Below are 17737 nucleotides of genomic sequence, written 5' to 3' on the forward strand. Positions count from 1 at the left end.
GTTTGAAGGGTGGGGCAGCCGTTGTAACTATACTGAGACCTTAGTTTAAAATTAAACCTTAAATTAGACTCTAAAATTAGACCTTCAAAATTAAAATAAAATACTAGTTATAAGGTGTCTTGTTAACCTGCACGGCTAGGTGTCACCACTGCCACAGTGATATTTTTGGCCACGAAGCAGCAATGCGTTTCGGATTGAAGGGTGAGGCAGCCGTTGTATGTTAGAACTGAGACTTAGAACTCATATGTGAAGGTGGTGGAATGAACGATGTCTATGGGCTCCAGTAGCCACTTAACAGCGGGTCGTATGCTCATTCAGGAGCTCCCTTTGGCTTCAATTATAATTATTTTTGTTATTTTGGTTTTATACATATATCAGATTTTTTCCGAGCAATAATTCATATTGCTCATAAAACACCTAGTATCTTAGATACAGGGAAGATAAAGGAAAGGGACCGTGCACGAGCAGCCCTATAGTGTGTAACAACACGTTACTTTAGTTGTAGTGTGAGTTATACATTGTATTTTGTATTAAATAAGTAGTAAGTCAGTCAATAAATGACCGTCGACCAAAACACTTGTTTCTTTGAGATAGCCCACACATCAAATAGCAACCTTGCCAGGACGTGTTGTTACACACTACAGCCCGATATGTTGGTTCGATCAAATCCGCACCACACTAGAAATCCCATTCCACGGAGCCCTTCACGTGGCCAATGATCGGAAACACTGGAAAGACATAATCTATACTAATATTAAAAAGCCGAAGAGTTTATTTGTTTGAACGCGCTAATCTCAGGAACTACTGGTCCGATTTTAAAAATTTTTCCAGTGTTTAATAGCTCATTTATTGAGAAAGGCTATATAACATCACGCTAAGACCAATAGGATCAATAGGACCAAGCGGCGCACCAATAAAGAATGTTTCAAAAAGTTTCAAAAAATAAAATCCTGTCTAAACATGATGATCACGACCCTCGGCAGTGAGGAAATGACGCGAGGAGGAGGAGGAGGAATTTAATCCGATCAAGAATGTTTTTGAGAAACTAAACTATGTGAGTTAACCAAAAACAAACCTAAAAAAACATTATCTTATTTTTATAATAATAAGAACTTATACATGAATGTATTTTTTTATCTTATTTTCTCGTATCCGAGCGCTTTCGACATAAAAAAAACGAGTCATTTAAAAATACAATGATGGAGTACTACTAAAGTCGGTTATTAGTTTAACATATTATTTTGTCTAGAATACTGACTCGATGCGGAGTACAAATAAGTTTGTATCAGTCCTAAATACACAAATCTCTCTTGAGTTGCTTCATAAAATTTGTATTTTCAAGTTAGCGTACTCTACGTTCAACAATACTATTGTAACTTAACAAAAAAAATAACTTAGAATTAGAAATGTTTTTGTTAATCATTGTGCGTGAAAATTCACTAGCTTCTACGATGAATTTCAATGGAAAATAGACGCTAAAACGTACCTACGTAAGTCAGAATGTTGTGATTTCGATCACATTCTCGCATAAGTATTCTACTAGATTATGATCGAGCTTTGGTCGGTTTTTTTTTTGATAACGCCATCTTGTCGTGTCTTTAAAGCGGTTAGTTGCCCTTAATTAAGAAAAATAGTATTTTTATTCGCCAATAGATGTCGGTAAGAGTTGATTATTGAAAACACGAATAAAACAACATTTTCTGAAAATAAATCGTAGCTAGATCGATTTATCGCCCCCGAAATCCCCTGTATACTAAATTTTATGAAAATCGTTGGAGCCGTTTCGGAGATTCTGATTTTAAACATGTATATTAATATACAAGAATTGCTCGTTTAAAGGTATAAGATTAAAACACCGAATAAATATTTTAGTTATGTTTGTCAAAAATTCTCGCTACATTCCGGGAAACTGACGAGGGACCAGAATGACAAACGGATAATAATTAAGTAAATGATGTTCCCGGAAAACGCTACCTACCTCGGAGATTAATGTTATGTGACACTCCAGTTTATTGGGACTCTCGTGCTGATAATTAAGAATGGAAAAATACAGAAACTTCTGCCAATATTATCCAGGAATTATTAATATTGGGATCCGGTAATCGAAACTGTAATTTAATAAGTTGTCATATAATCTTCAGTAAATTGTCGATATTGTGTCGTTGATGACTTATCGACTTGATTTGCTCTGACTTGACAAAATGATGTACCCGAAAAGTTTCATTTTTTAATAGCAAAATCATTAAATTTGCAAAGCAATCTTATAAATTTATAGATATATTTATTATTATTATATAGGTGGAAGAACTCACGGGCCACCTGGTTGTAAGTGGTCACCGGAGTCCATAGACAACGTAAATACCGCCCCCCACCTTGTGATGTGAGTTCTAAGTCTCAGTTTTTAGAGTACAACGGCTGCTTCACCCTTTAAACCGAAACACATTACTGGTTCACGACAGAAATAAGCAGGATGATGGTACCTCTACCCCAGGGGCCTCATCAGACGTCCGCTCTACAAAAAGTAAATAAGCAAATTATAATTTTTGCGGGGACACACGATGTTATTCATTGTGGAAGTCATTCGTCAACGTGTGTTTCATAGGTTTAGAAATCTATCTATATATTATTATATAAAAATGAATTGCTGTTCGTTAGTCTCGCTAAAACTCGAGAATGGCTGGACCGATTTGGCTAATTTTGGTCTTGAATTATTTGTGGAAGTACAGAGAAGGTTAAAAGGGCAAATAAATATGAAAATGCTCGGAATTAAAAATAACAATTTTGTTTTTCCTTTGATGTGTCCCCCGTCGGACGGATTCATTTTGTTTGTTTTAAGATTATTTTACACAAAAGTTTAGGTCTTTTATTTATCGATTGAGGCATTACAAAGTCTGCCGGATCAGCTAGTACATTATAAAAATCGGTACCTGCCTAGGGGATTCGAACATCGGCACACTTCGACAGGTACGAATGCACGGGCGTCTTATCTTTTAGGTCACGACGACTTCGAATGCTCAAATAATATGGTCTAGTGTTTTTCTATCATGCAATACCGTATCCAATTTCCTGCAAATGTATTCACTATTACTCACCGAGGTTATCAGCCTTGTACAAAGGGAAGATCGCGACCCACAGTACAACAAGCAGGCCTGTTTTCCGCTCCATCTTCACTCGATACAGGCGTCAGTTAGCGCACAGTTCACTAAACACTTTCACTTGACTGCACATGGCAAAGTTTTGCTCCGGAACAAGCTATGTCTTTAGCGCGGAAGAATAAAGGCGACTGAACTTTCCGCTTCGGCGTCTGAAACAATAAAGAATCTCGTTTGGTATTTTGTATCGACGGATTACGCTAGTTGAAATTATGTCTTACTTGTTGTACAGAACTCAAGAAAAATATGTGTGAGAAGTTTCTTTTAGATTTACCAGTAACTAGCGGCCCGCTCCGGCTCCGCTCGGGTCTTTAACAAAAATTTCAACGATAATTAACGTTTTTTTTTTTTTTAAATTCTAAGAACACTTATTGCGCCATAACTATAATAGTTAGACATATGCTGTCGCGACACTTTTTGTAAGCAATGAGTTCTACAAAGTCGTAGGACATTATTTTATTCGATCATCAATAGTTTTCGCAGGGCACGCGATTCAGTCTCCGTTTTTACGGAGACTTAAAACTCATGTCTCAAGGCGGGCGGCCGTATTTACATTTTTGACATCTATGGGCACTGGTAACCACTGGGTGGATCGTGAGCTCGTCCAACCATCCAAGCACTAAGAAAACTACACAAGGTATCCAGAATGTTAATCGTAATAATAACTCCGACTTCTTTTCCAAAACAGACATTTCTTTTCCATCATTGATTAGTATGCTCAATTTTTTAATGCCTTCGAAGTCAAACCAGCCTACAACCGGCCTTCTGATGGACGTCACCATCGCTCATAACTAGCAACAATGATCAGAACTACAACACAGATTCTGCCTAACTTCCCACGTGGCTCCTAAATGTCTTATCCCTAATAATACCTATACCTTTTTTATTGAAGGATTACTTGTGGTACCGGAGGCCGTTTCAATTTCACCAAGACAGGTGGGCGAGTACGCGCTCAGCCAGGAGGGCTGGGATTTGCTAACAACTACCAGAGCGCCTCCAAAGAAGATCTAACAACTCAAGAACAGCTGCTTCGCGAATGAATCTACTACCAGATTGGAATCGCGACCATCTGAGAAGATCCGGCGAGAAACTCTGCGGGCTAGTTAGTATATATTCTGTAAGCTCTTAGTAGTGCTATAATGTGACGATTAAAATCGGCCGCACAACCCTTGTGCTTTCTGCCATTTTATCGAGGCAATTATTACTGCCAAGACCGACCCAGTAATAGGCTACTTTACTGGTGGTAAGACCTCTTGTAAACTTCACGCTTCAGGTGTTCAAACAGTAAGCCGTTTTACATTTATTGATCTCCGTCGATCTAAATATTAACTTCAATGTCATAGTAAATTTAAAATCAAGGGATGCGTCGTCTTAGTGCTAAGAAACAAACACATTATTGTTATTACTGGTGGTAGGACCTCTTGTGAGTCCGCGCGGGTGGTTACCACCACCCTGCCTATTTCTGCCGTGAAGCAGTAATGCGTTTCGGTTTGAAGGGTGGGGCAGCCGTTGTAACTAAACTTGAGACCTTAGAACTTATATCTCAGGGTGGGTGGCGCATTTACGTTGTGGATGTCTATGGGCTCCAGTAACCACTTAACATCAGGTGGGCTATGAGCTCGTCCACACACCTAAGCAATAAATAAAAAAAGGCCGAGTTTATTTTCGGTGTTTAACTAAATCAGCTTAGTAACAAGTTGATCATTTATTTACACACTCCAGAAAATAATCACCCTCGATAAAAGTAACAAACAAGTAGCCAGTTATTCCGTCAATTGAACCGAACGAATCATTCAATAAGTTACAAATGAATTAGTTATTTTTTTACAACTCTTTGAAGCACAAACCGAAGACAACAATAATCAAGTAATTGTTTTTTTTTTATTCGCCGAATTCTACGACACACGCTTCTTTCAGGCATGCGGATATCATAAACTCTTTTTATGACTTCTTTGATATTTCTGCATAAGTCGAGGCTTTATGCAAAACTTTCTCGTGCGCGATGTGAGCAAGTATTCTACAAAGAATTCATACCTAGTACAACTTTAATTTTCTAATGAAATCTAAATTGCTTTTTCCTCCAAATAGACCAAGTCTCAAATCTTCTGGTCACAATTAAACAACTTATATGTTTATAATTTATCTTTTAAGAGAAAGAGGGTATTTTGTAATACATGGCATATATAACAAAACGCATAATATTAAAAAAAAAACAAAAAAATCAATACAAGAAAACCATTAACTTCGGTTAAAAGAGACAAAGAATTCCAGCAAAAAAATAATACTAACATTGTTGGCACTATGAGGCGCTAACGTTCCAGATACGACAAAACTAATCATTGTATTTAGCATCCGCCAGCATAACCAGCTGAACAACTGTAGCTCCACTTGTCAAACAAATAAAGTTTAAATTAGGTCGTAGTATTTTGTTTCATATGAAGACATTGGTGCTCTCTCAGTTGTCACTTTATGTAATTAGATTTTATGTTTGGAAACAAAGTTTCATTGTGTTCATGAATGCAGACTTTGTGAGTCAGATTTGAACGAATATAAACAAGACAAACAAACCAACGATATTTTTTAAAAGCTTTTGTGGGCTTACTGAGTTCTGTTTTAAATTTGACTAATTTAACACCCGTTTTGAAGTGATCTTTTAAAATAACGTAATTGAAACGGTGTTGCCAGAATATAGATAACGCATTTATTTTATTAGAATTAGATGGATGCTATTGTAAGATTGAAAAGCACAGCGCAACAGAAGTTTATAGAAATGCCGTATTGACAATTTAACAAGATAATTACCAGTACTTTTAGCGGGATTCTATTTAAGAGTATAATAATGCTTATTGAAAAATGTATCTATCCTATACCCGTACAAATATTTGCTTAAAAATGAAAATTAGTTAAGAAAGCTATATTTAAAAAAACAAACTCATAAATTATATAAGTTTATTGTAGAGGCCAATAATCAATAATCACAAATCGTTCAAAACCAAACGTAGCCAAATAATATTTCCCTCAACGAAAAATTACAAAAGGCACTTACGTTAACATAAACAAGGAAAAAATGTTCAAACGCCGTCTCTATTCTGAATGCTTTAGTCAGGGCGTGGACATATCAAAGCTAAAATCTACCGACGACATCAAAAGAATTGAAATATACACAAATATAATATACATCAATATATGTTCCAAATTACTATAAGTAGAAAAGTTCTCCTTATTTCTGTAATGAAGCAATCGTCTAGTCCCCGTTCCATTTTTGAAGGTATTTTTTTCGCATCGGAAATGTGATCATAAATCAGATAGACTAACACATAACAAAACGATGAATCGAACCACAGATAATACATAAATAATAGAAGATTAAAATACCGGGAAACTACTACACCTAGAAAATGAAAATAGTATGTAAGCAAAAAGGAAAGTTAACGCTAATAGCTCCTCTGGAAAGTATTTCAAGTAAAGCTGACACAAGAAGATATGTAAAAACATTTGAATATTAGGTCAGAGTCAGCAAGCGCTCATGTCTTGGATGGCTGTATACATATACAGACTTGGTTACCCATTTGAGCTTGGCCCGTTTCGTATAAGAATCGAAAACAAAAGGCCGATAACGACGGATACATTCGGACGGTAAATCTTTCGTAGCCTCCCTTTTTCGCGCGTTACTACCAAAATTTATGATCGCCTTTATACCAGTTGACGACAGCAAACCTAGATATCTTTGGGTTGATATGGTTGGAGAACGTAAGATCTAAAACAGCTGAATTTTCATTGATATCTTAGAAATAGGAAATCAGGAAAAGTTTTGTTATAATAATAAATGATATTTCTTTGTTTGGAGGAGGCCTTTACCCGATCCGGGGTTCTTGCTAATTAAATTTTACTGATTCATTACAAAACTCTTTTACATCCTAAATACTAATACATACATTTATATATATTATATATTTTTTTAAACTTTGTAAAGCAAGAAATAAATGGCTTATTATTATTATATTATTATTAATAAATGATATAATGAAATTTATAACAATTTTGAAATGAGACATTTTGATATTTTACAAGCTTTCAAAATTATTTTTATAGAAACATTTTACGGTTTTGGTAAATAAGGTTACAAATTTCATATCAATACAATTGCACTGGGAATAGATATTATGAATAAGAAAATAGAAGCATTATGTGATTTTGACAGCAAGATATTAATCCTTTTGAGAGCACATTCTTTGTGCACGCAAAATGGTTCAACTTATACTGGATTTTGGACTAGACAAAGATATTTAATACTTTGGGGTATTTACCATGGACCTATGCTATATGATGTGTATTATAATCTGAATAAGAATAGTACGATAAGGAACTTAGGACGAGCGTAGGTAAAGAATTATTAGTAACTCGAAGAACTCCGAGTCGAGTGTCTAAGATTTAATTTTCTTGTATCTTTTCAATGAATCGAGTTAGGTTAGTTTTAGGATAAGTTCTTCTAGTGGTGTTATAGAAAAAATGTTTTTTGACAAATTATGTACGTCTTTTAGTACAATGACATATTTTATTAGTATAACGCATTTAAGCCGCCGACGAAATTTTAAACCAACAAAATAGTTGGTTCATCACATCGAAATTCATGTGATGTAGTCAATGAATTCATTCTGACCTTGTAATGTCAAGTTTCAATGACCTCAGACTACAACATTATCTTAGTATATTGAGCATTATATGCACTGGAAATACATGTACAAAACAAGATCAAGCTCACAAAAGTATTAATTAAGTTTGGATATGTGTTATTGTGTAAGAAACATACAAATATTTAATACAGATAAATTAATAATAAACCTCTATCCCTAAAGAAGTCCTTTATATAATAAAAGGACATCTGTTCAGAGCTCGAACATTGTTTAAACAAATGAAAGGCATACAAGACCGAAGAGAAGGAAATGTAAACAAGTGAACAACTTAAATTAAATCTACAGCTCTCTAGAAGACTCATTCATTGCGGCTCAACATTAAGATGGCCAATACAAAAGTGGCATGGCCGCGATTACCCTCTTTTATTACTCGGGAATTTCACAAAAAATCATCCCCTTTATTTTATACCTCGGGGATTGTAAATTAACGGAAATATTCGCAGAGTGAAAGGTAATTTTTTGTTTTGTTAAAAAGGTAGCTTTAAATGTCGTTTTTGAAATGGATAATATTTATGTGTACAGAATGTGTCCAAGTTCATATATTTTTGTCTGAAGTTAACTTATCCCGCCTGTTTTCACTTGTTGAATTAATATCATAAATAAATTTAACTTCTTATTTCAATACGACAAATCGGGTCGAAACCACTATCTTTGTTAAAAATATCTGATATTTGCGATCTAATTATACTTTCTTGTTCTTGTCTCATATACATAACCACGTCAGGAAAACCCTACCAGCCATTATTCCACAGTATAGAAACCTAGCCGAAGCTATTGGATGGGTACTGTTTTTTAATATTTTAATTGTATATATGGAACAAGGCGCTCACTTCTCCACCGATGTTTGACGGAGCCCATTGACATGACATTGACAATGTGAATGCCTCCGTCCATCCCGAGACATCAAGTTAAAGTCTCAATATTATACCTCTCTCAGACTTCAGGTAAGTGACACCTTCCCATGCGGTCTTACAATACGCCCTACGAGCAGTAAAATCTAATTAATGCTTTGACCCCATGTTCAAAAACGGCATACAAGAATTGGAAAGGAAGTCTTATCACGCTCAAAGGTATTTTTCGGACATACAACAAAAATAATATTACAAAAGTTCTTTAAAAAAAGTATATTTAAGAAATTATATTTTAACATAGTAATTCTTATTTCAGTATTACCCAAAGAAGTCCAATATACCTACTAAGGGACATTCTCACACTGGAATGCTATCTTGATAAACTGCTTTCAATTAACCTTTGTTATTGAAAAGCTGATGAATTTGGAAATAAAATAATTTAAGGAATCAGATTATAGTTTATTGGATTAAAGAAATATTGTTTATGTTAATATAGGAGAGGAGATCGAAATCTCAATTTCAATATATAATTTATGTGTAATAATGAAATGAACCATTAAAACAACAACGTATCAATATATGTATTAGATTTAGAAACCTAAGGATTTGACATTTAATTCTAGTATTAATAAATCATACTAGACATGGATAGTTGATTTCTATTTGGAAAATACAAATAAGATTTGCGAGAATTAACTAAAACTCAGATTATTATATTTACACAAACTAAAGCGTGCAGAGCCTTCAGGTGTATATTAATGACTCGATTTTAATTTCGAAACATGAATCTTTAAAATCTTAATTAGTTTGTTGTATAATAAAACTAGTTTAATATTCTTAGGAATCGCTTATAACCCTTTCCATTTTTTAATCGACACCACGCTCTTTAAATGGTACTTTATTGCCAACAAATACAGAGGGGAACGCAGTCGCCCTCATGGTGCTTGGTGGAAAATAAAATCTCAAAAAATATTACTGTGAAAGCGCGCCCTAGCTGGGATGCAAGGATTTCAGATAAAGTAATGGACGTAATTACTGCATACAACTCCTTTAAGTACATCGGTACAAATAATAAAGAACATTAAAGTGTCTGGGCATACCCTGTCGAAGATCAGAGCGTGATCGTAGAATTCATCACTATATAGTATAAAACAAAGTCGCTTTCTCTATCCCTATATCTGTCTATTCCTATGTATACTTAAATCTTTAAAATTACGCAACGGATTTTGATGCGTTTTTTTTTAATAGATAGAGTGATTGAAGAAAAAGGTAACATAATAGCATAGTATGTATAATAACATCCATTAAATAGTGAAGAAATCAATAATAAATTACAGTTTCCGAAGCGAAGCGAGGGCGGGTACCTAGTAATATAATAAAGAGATGTCGGTTGGTAGTAAATGAAGCATAACGTTATTTTTCTCCTTCTTACGGTACAGCACAATTTTTCACAACCGAGTATTCTCTTATTCCTTGCAATATTGACTTTTCAAACATACTTATATAAAAGGAGTAAGTAAGCTCCCAAATTAAAATACAACGAAATAGCATAAAAAATTGGAAGTATGATAACAAAAACTATATCATCCACAGATTATACATCTTTAAAACTGTTTTTAGTTAAAAACTATTTTCTAGATCATCCTTTTAATAAAAGCATCTAAATGCGTATAGGCAAAGTCAAAATAGCTACGTACCATTTTCTTGTTTGCTCGTCAACCGATTTAATTCGTTCGATAACTCTTTTTTTTTATTGAGAAGTTTTAGTGTTTCCACTGAGATTTATTCGGACAGTTATTTATTACAAGGAAAATCGAACAAGTACCATTTTCTCCTCAGTTTGTCAATAGATTTTTATTGTTTTTGTTTGGTAACTATTGTCGAGTTTTAATGCTGTCAACTTTGAAACTAAATCGAGTTGTCGTCCAATGATGGAAAGTTGGATGACAATTAGCATCAATAAATAGATATGAGGAATATATTTTGTTATCGTACAGTACAGGTAACCCTTCTATAACGCGGTAGATACATTCCTAAAAAGTCCCGTGTTGTGCGAAACCGTGTTATATGAGATTCGAAGCCAGTACAAAAAAGAGAGCAATTTTTTCAATGAATTATCTTAATTGTGCCTGTGGTATTTTTTACTTATTATACATAAAGAATAAGCAGTAAAATTTCGGTTATTCCCATATATTTTGTGTTCATAGTGCGTAATGTAATTTTCTAAACATATTTAAACTAAATACTCGTAATCGTGTTGTAGAAGTGCCGTGTTATTTATAATATGGTATTGGAGAATTTTCCTTTTCGTGTTAGAGTGGAACTGTTTGTAAAATACCGTGTTATGAGACGTAGTGTTACATGTATAATCAATTATCATGGTCTAAAGAAACAGTCGTCACGAATGTAACGGCCGATTGTAACCTCTTCTTTTAGAATTAAACCTCTTTGAAAATAATTTTCTTTAAATATCGTTTCTGACATCGAAAACAATAACTTATGTTTCTTTAAATTGACTATAGATCTAGAATCTAGTCGGGTTAGAAGTTAGGTTAAAATTATCTTCTTTATGCTAAGCGATTAACGGTGCGTAATTCTTAACATCAAAACGCGATTACCATCACCTTTTTTTTTTATTGCTTAGATGGATGGACGGGCTCACAGCCCACCTGGTGTTAAGTGGTTACTGGAGCCCATAGACATCTACAATGTAAATGCGCCACCCACCTTGAGATATAAGTTCTAAGGTCTCAGTATAGTTACAACGGCTACCCCACCCTTCAAACCGAAACGCATTACTGCTTCACGGCAAAAATAGGCAGGGAGGTGGTACCTACCCGCGCGGACTCACAAGTGGTCCTACCACCAGTAAACCACCTATTTATGGAAATGAGACCGAAATTTTAATTTCAATATTTAATTTATAGATAAACAACAACGTATCAATATATGTATTAAATATAGGAAGATCAAAAAAGTCTATTAACTTTAGGAATCATTTATAAGCGTTAAGCGCTGTGGATATATCCCTTAAATTAACCAAAGATAAATGGGGCTAGGATTTCTTGCGAATTAGTGGATGTCTCATCAATCAAATTGGGATCCAAATCAGTATTAAGTAAACGCCTAACAAATATTTTGCAGTATCCCACTGACAGATCTTTTTTTTTTGTGACAATCTAAAAAAAAGGCTTATTATTTGTATCGAAAGGTTTGTAAATGTTACTAATTTAATTAGAGAGGGACATTTCAAGAAAGAAAATTGAAAATCCAATTTCAAATATAATAGATACGTGAACATTTTTTTATGATGAAACTTCACTCTTCAAAAGAACTTGGTCAAATTCACATTTATCTCTCTGCCTGATATTTCGGGTTGACATATGATACACAATTATTTCAAAAAGATATTCACTAATATCTCCATTTTTATAAAAAAAAGAATCAAGCCAACATAACTACGTACCCAATGTTTTATTTCCTTCGAATAACCAAAACCCCGCAAACGGATTCACGAAGAAAATCATTACATCTCTCCTAATTAAAATCGCGCGAAAACATAAAATTTCCGCACGGCACAAAATATAAAGTGGCACCTCAACAAATTACCACAAACGGGCTTAATTTATATAAATCTCTCACTAAACAAAGTTTCAGAGTTTCACTTATTCGCTCGAGTTTATTTTTGCGTTCTAAATTTACGCGCGTAAAATGCGTAGCTTGGCGAGGAGTACGCCATACGCTGGCGATAACAACGGTGGCGTTCGGACGACTGGCTCTGAAACATCGGCGTATCTCGGAGCTGGCTCTCGCCCGCCCAAAGTGCGCAGAGCCACTACTATCGGTTTATGGCATTTTAATATCGGTTTCTTTTTTGTATTGACAAGCTATTTTTGTTTCCGATGAGATGTTTGTGTCTTCGCAAGGACGATTTGTTACGCAATCTCTAAACATTTAAACGTTCTCTGAATTAACATTACGGATCTGAGGGAAACATAGGCATTAATTTTTTTTCGGAACGTATTGTCAAATTGAAATACCGTATTCTTTTGTCATTTAGTATTAACTATACAGTTTTTATTATCCATTGTATCCAAAGTTATGTATTCGAAGATGTTTTTTCCAAATTTTCTCTATCTGCATTGCAACAGCTAACAACAAATAAAAATTAGTTACATCAAACTTGAATATCTCAAGGATATTGTTGTTCATCAATCATTGTCATGAAATGAATTCCCATTAAAGGTATTTAATTCAGATCTTAGCTCTAAAACGAAAATAGTAAATCGTAGTAGGATCCCGGCTACATTCAATAGCATGTACCTGACAACACCGAACCACATAATTAAATAACTACCTTCGCTCCGTAATATACACACAGTTTCAGCAGCTCCGAATGACTTCTCGTCGTTAGCGAATAAAATACAAGCTTCATACAATCGGGCCTTTTCTGAACAAGGTTTATTCGAGGCATTACATCCTTGGGCAAACGAGTGAGGAGTGTATTTAATTTAGAGAATTGCAATGTCTGAAATATTATGTAATGCTAACAAGCTGCCATTAATGAGAGGTTGTAGCCACTTTTGAATCAAATATAATGAAACAAAGCTTTATTTCTCGTTTTCATTAGCAGAGTGTTTTAGACAAAAATCTTAATCACACTGAAATAGCCAGAATGATAGTAAAATATGCCTGGTAAACTATCGCAGTAGGTATGCTTGTCATTCTCAGGCAAATTCCTTGACTATCTTTCACAATTCCCACAGGAAGAGGTATATATAAGGATGAGCCTTACCAAACAGTCGAAAACATATATTTGACAATATATTAATAGCAATGTATTGTAATGAATAACACGGACGACTGATGAATATTGGTTATCTGTAGGCGAACGTTAAAAACATCTTTATTATAATAGAATATCATAGCATAGAAGTAAGTATTTAGTCATTAGAAAAGATTTTGATATCCCTAAAGTCAATATTATCATGCTTCTTGAATTCTACCACGATCACTTTTGAAACAGGCGGGGCAACCTGCTAATTGAATAAAGATTTATGTGTGCTCGCGTATAATGTATAATACCATTTGTTTGTTTACAATAAGTGAAACAAAACCAAGTATTTGTTGATTGAATTAAACTAAATAGGTTTTTACCAAGTCCTGTATCGACACATAAAAACTTAAACAGTTTTATTCAAATTGTTTTAAACTTTCGCCGCTATCTACATTTGAAACACTATTACTTAATAGGTTCTTAGCAAGCTTTTACATTTCAAATATCGGGTACTAATTAAAAGTGAAAATTGTGGTGAGTACGCATTAATTAATAGTGTTTATAAAGTTTTATTCGAATACGACATAATAATTACTGGTGGTAGGACCTCTTGTGAGTCCGCGCTGGTAGGTACCACCGCCCTGCCTATTTCTGCCGTGAAGGAGAAGTGCGTTTCGGTTTGAAGGGTAGGGCAGCCGTTATAACTATACTGAGATCTTAGAACTTATATCTCAAGGTGGGTGGCGCATTTACGTTGTAAATGTCTATGGGCTTGAGCTTGTCTACGGCTAACACCAAGTGGGATGTGAGCTCGTCCACCCATCTAAGCAATAAAAAAAATAAAAAAACTTTGTAAAATTTATGACTAAATAAAATTATACCAAAATGTATTGTTTTAGAAATAGATTATAATTCGTTTCGTTATTAAACGCTTAGACAGAAGGTCTGTAGCAGGCGTCAAAGATAATTAAATTTAATCCTTGAGATTCAAGAGAAATTGGTACTTTGTATTCAAGTTACTATCGACGATGAAGAGATGAAAGCGATTATTGCGAGATATTAGTTTAATGAAAATGTATTATTATAATAAGATAAGCAATAATATAAGACCATGAGTAGTTTAGTAGAGCCCATAGAACTGAATCCCGCAACTCAACTTGAGACATTGAGGTAATGAGGCAATGAGACATTAGTTATGAAATATAGCTTTATCGCACACAGTAGTGTAACAAAGTAATAATAGATTTTCATTTTATTGCATAGTTTTTAGAACAAGCTCACAGCTTATCTGATACTAGATGTAATTAAAACAACTGCTGTCAGTAATTCATGACCACGAAAATAGTAAAGCATTCCAAACTTTTTTTTCATTGCTTATATCTGTGGACGAGCTCACAGCCCACCTGGTGTTAAGTAATTACTGGAGCCCATAGACATTTACAACGTAATGCGCCACCCACCTTGAGATATAAGTCCTAAGGTCTCAGTTTAGTTACAACGGCTGCCCCACCCTTCAAGCCGAAACGCATTACTGCTTCACGGCAGAAATAGGCGGCAGTTGTGGTACCAACCCGCGCGGACTCACATGAGGTCCTACTACCAATAATGACGCAAATTATAATTTTGCAGGTTTAATTTTTATTACGCGATGTTATTCCTTCACCGTGGAAGTTAATCGTGAACTTTTATTAAGTACGTATTTCATTAGAAAAATATGGTACCCGCCTGCGGGATTCGAACACCGGTGCATCGCTAGGTACGAATGCACCGGACGTCTTATCCTTTAGACCACGACGACTTCTTTAACTTCATCATCATCATCATCATCATCATCATCATCATCATCATATAGCAGTCCACTGCTGGATAAAGGCCTCTCCAATAGCACGTCACTGAGCACGATCCTCGGCTTCTCTCATTCAGCTTTTACCAGCTACCCTGCATAAATAATCACTCCACCGGGCCTGATGGCGCCCTGCACAACGTTTGCCAATTCGAGGTCTCCACTCAAGAACACGTTAACTCTAACCGTTATCGATTCTCCGGCTAATATGGCCACTTCTGCTTACTAATCCGCCGTGCTATATTGATAACTTCCAAGCTTCGGAAACAATATAATGACAGTAACAAACAATTAAACCATAGAAGTAATTACGTTAATTCCACGACTACCGAAATCCAAAGAAGACACTAAATAAATAGTTTAGGAAGCCGTCATGCACGGTGGTAGGTGCTCTGAAGGTGTTTATTGTATTGTAGCTGTTGGCCTAGTAGCTGGCGGTGTAGATTACTGTTGGTTGTTGTGGTCAATTAAATTTGTTTAATGAAAGGAATTAGGATGGACGGTATTGCTTACCCATTTGGGCTTGCAATACGCTGTACCACCAGTCCAACACGATCTTGTAATGTTGAAGTATTAGAAGACACAAAGTTCAATGAAGAATGGTTAGCCTATATGACTCCCATTAATGTTAATCATAAACATGACAATCAAAAGCCTTGCTCTGCTTCCCGTCACAAGCTGTCACGCGTTCGACACGCAATGCGGAAATAAGACGCCCTTATGACCGTTCATTTTTGGGAATTTAAGTAATTTTATTAGCTTTGACAGAGCGCACGTATGACTCTTTATTGATTTTTTTTATGTCCTTTGGCCTATTGAACGACCCCACTTGGTGTTAAATAGTTACCGGAGCCCATATATGTACATACATCAACAACTTAAATACACCCATCTAGCTGTAGATATGAGTTCTAACCCACAGATCTATAGTACTACGGCTGCCTCACCCTTCAAACAAGAACTAATTATTGCTTAACGGGAGAAATAGACAGGACGGTAGTACCTACCCGTGCGGACTCACAAGACGGCCAAGCAGTAAATATATCGAGACATAACAAACTAAACCACTACCAGGAATGAAAAACAATGAACAAATTCACAAAAGTGTAGTAAGAGTATTTCATACATTCCGATTCCCCGTATTTATAATACAATATCTATAATATATATATAATACAAAAGAATGAATGAATCTAGTATATGAATGCTGTATAACATGACACGGTTCATTGGACTACCGTGAGTACACGACAAAGTTATAAACGTCGTTGAAAAGATATAATATCTAAACATTTCTCGCCCTCTCTCGTTTCGAAGGGATGAGATTCGATCGCCACCATTGTCAGGGCACCTTTGTTCAGTTCACCGACATCTGGTATAGGGATATTCGCAGATTGTATGTAAGATTCAGCTTGATTCAAAATTAGTATGTCATAAAATATTACATGTGTAAGCATTTTTTTATTTTTTGAAGTGAGACTTCATTAGGCGCGTTAATAGTAAAATTTAATTGGCGACAGATTCGTTACGGCTAAAAAAAAGCGAAAAAATATACAATTTAGGAAAAGCGAGAGTGAGAAAATAGACAGAGCGTCCTGCGAACCATTCGACCGTGGAGAAAGGAAAAGGGCAAAGTGAACTAGGGCATTTCTCTAATAATACACAGCATTCCAAGAGAAATTTAATATAAGGATGAAAAATGAAGAAAGCCACAATGCTAGACATCGCAAAAGAAGTTACAGTTCTTTCACGTGCACCAAGCTGCACGCGCACCATTTTTTCAGTTATCTATTTTGTTGAATCAGTGCATTTTAGTTTGGTGAACGAACTCATCATACACTCGAAGCTAAATGGCTACCGGTAGCAATGGGCATCACATCGTGAAAACTCCCCACACCATGAAAAGTGTAATCGTATTCTCGTTGTAACGGGTTCTCAGAATGTTTTTCGTTTTTAGATGTTAAATAAAAAACAACAATATTCATTAAAACTCATTTTATTTATTGTTAAATTAAGGAGCAGTTCTTGAAGTTTATTTATGAAAAAACAACCGTTTGCAAATGCGCACCATTCACTTGTTCACATTCATTTAACCTGGAGCTAAAATTTTCAATCACTCGCTGGAGCATCGCTCGTGGAATAAGTGTTGACTTCTTCCGTGATTCTTTGCTTCAAAACATTCAAGTTGGGTAGCAATGGATTGTAAACTTTACTTTTTAGGTAGCCACATAGGAAAAAATCACCTGGCGTTCAATCAGGGCTCCTCGGTGGCCAGTTGATGTCTCCTCGGCGATTTATCACTCTTCCAGGAAATAAACCTTGAAGAGCAGCTAATAAGTCATTTAATTTTCTAACATGAGAAGTGGCTCCATCTTCCTGGAAAAAGGTGTTGCGGTTGTAGCCATACTGGTTTTGCATTT

The 17737-nt window shown here is 35.2% G+C and overlaps 1 protein-coding gene across 2 annotated transcripts in view; it reads right to left on the reverse strand.

The window, feature by feature from the left end:
* LOC114253357 (uncharacterized) overlaps positions 1-12477 on the reverse strand; it is a 110427-nt gene extending 97950 nt beyond the window's left edge. Inside the window, exons 1-2 of one of the 2 annotated variants that reach the window (XM_028188219.2) lie at positions 12164-12477; positions 3093-3304 (exon numbers count right to left, since the gene is read on the reverse strand). In XM_028188219.2, coding sequence (XP_028044020.2) covers positions 3093-3165 — 73 coding nt within the window. In that variant the 5' untranslated portion in view covers positions 3166-3304; positions 12164-12477. The remainder of the gene's footprint in view (positions 1-3092; positions 3305-12163) is intronic. The other variant, XM_028188220.2, reaches the window with a different exon arrangement.
* Positions 12478-17737: the final 5260 nt, after the last annotated feature.

The sequence above is a fragment of the Bombyx mandarina genome, chromosome 17, assembly GCF_030267445.1.
Source record: "Bombyx mandarina strain Sakado chromosome 17, ASM3026744v2".
In the NCBI taxonomy this organism is placed as follows: Eukaryota; Metazoa; Arthropoda; class Insecta; order Lepidoptera; family Bombycidae; genus Bombyx; species Bombyx mandarina.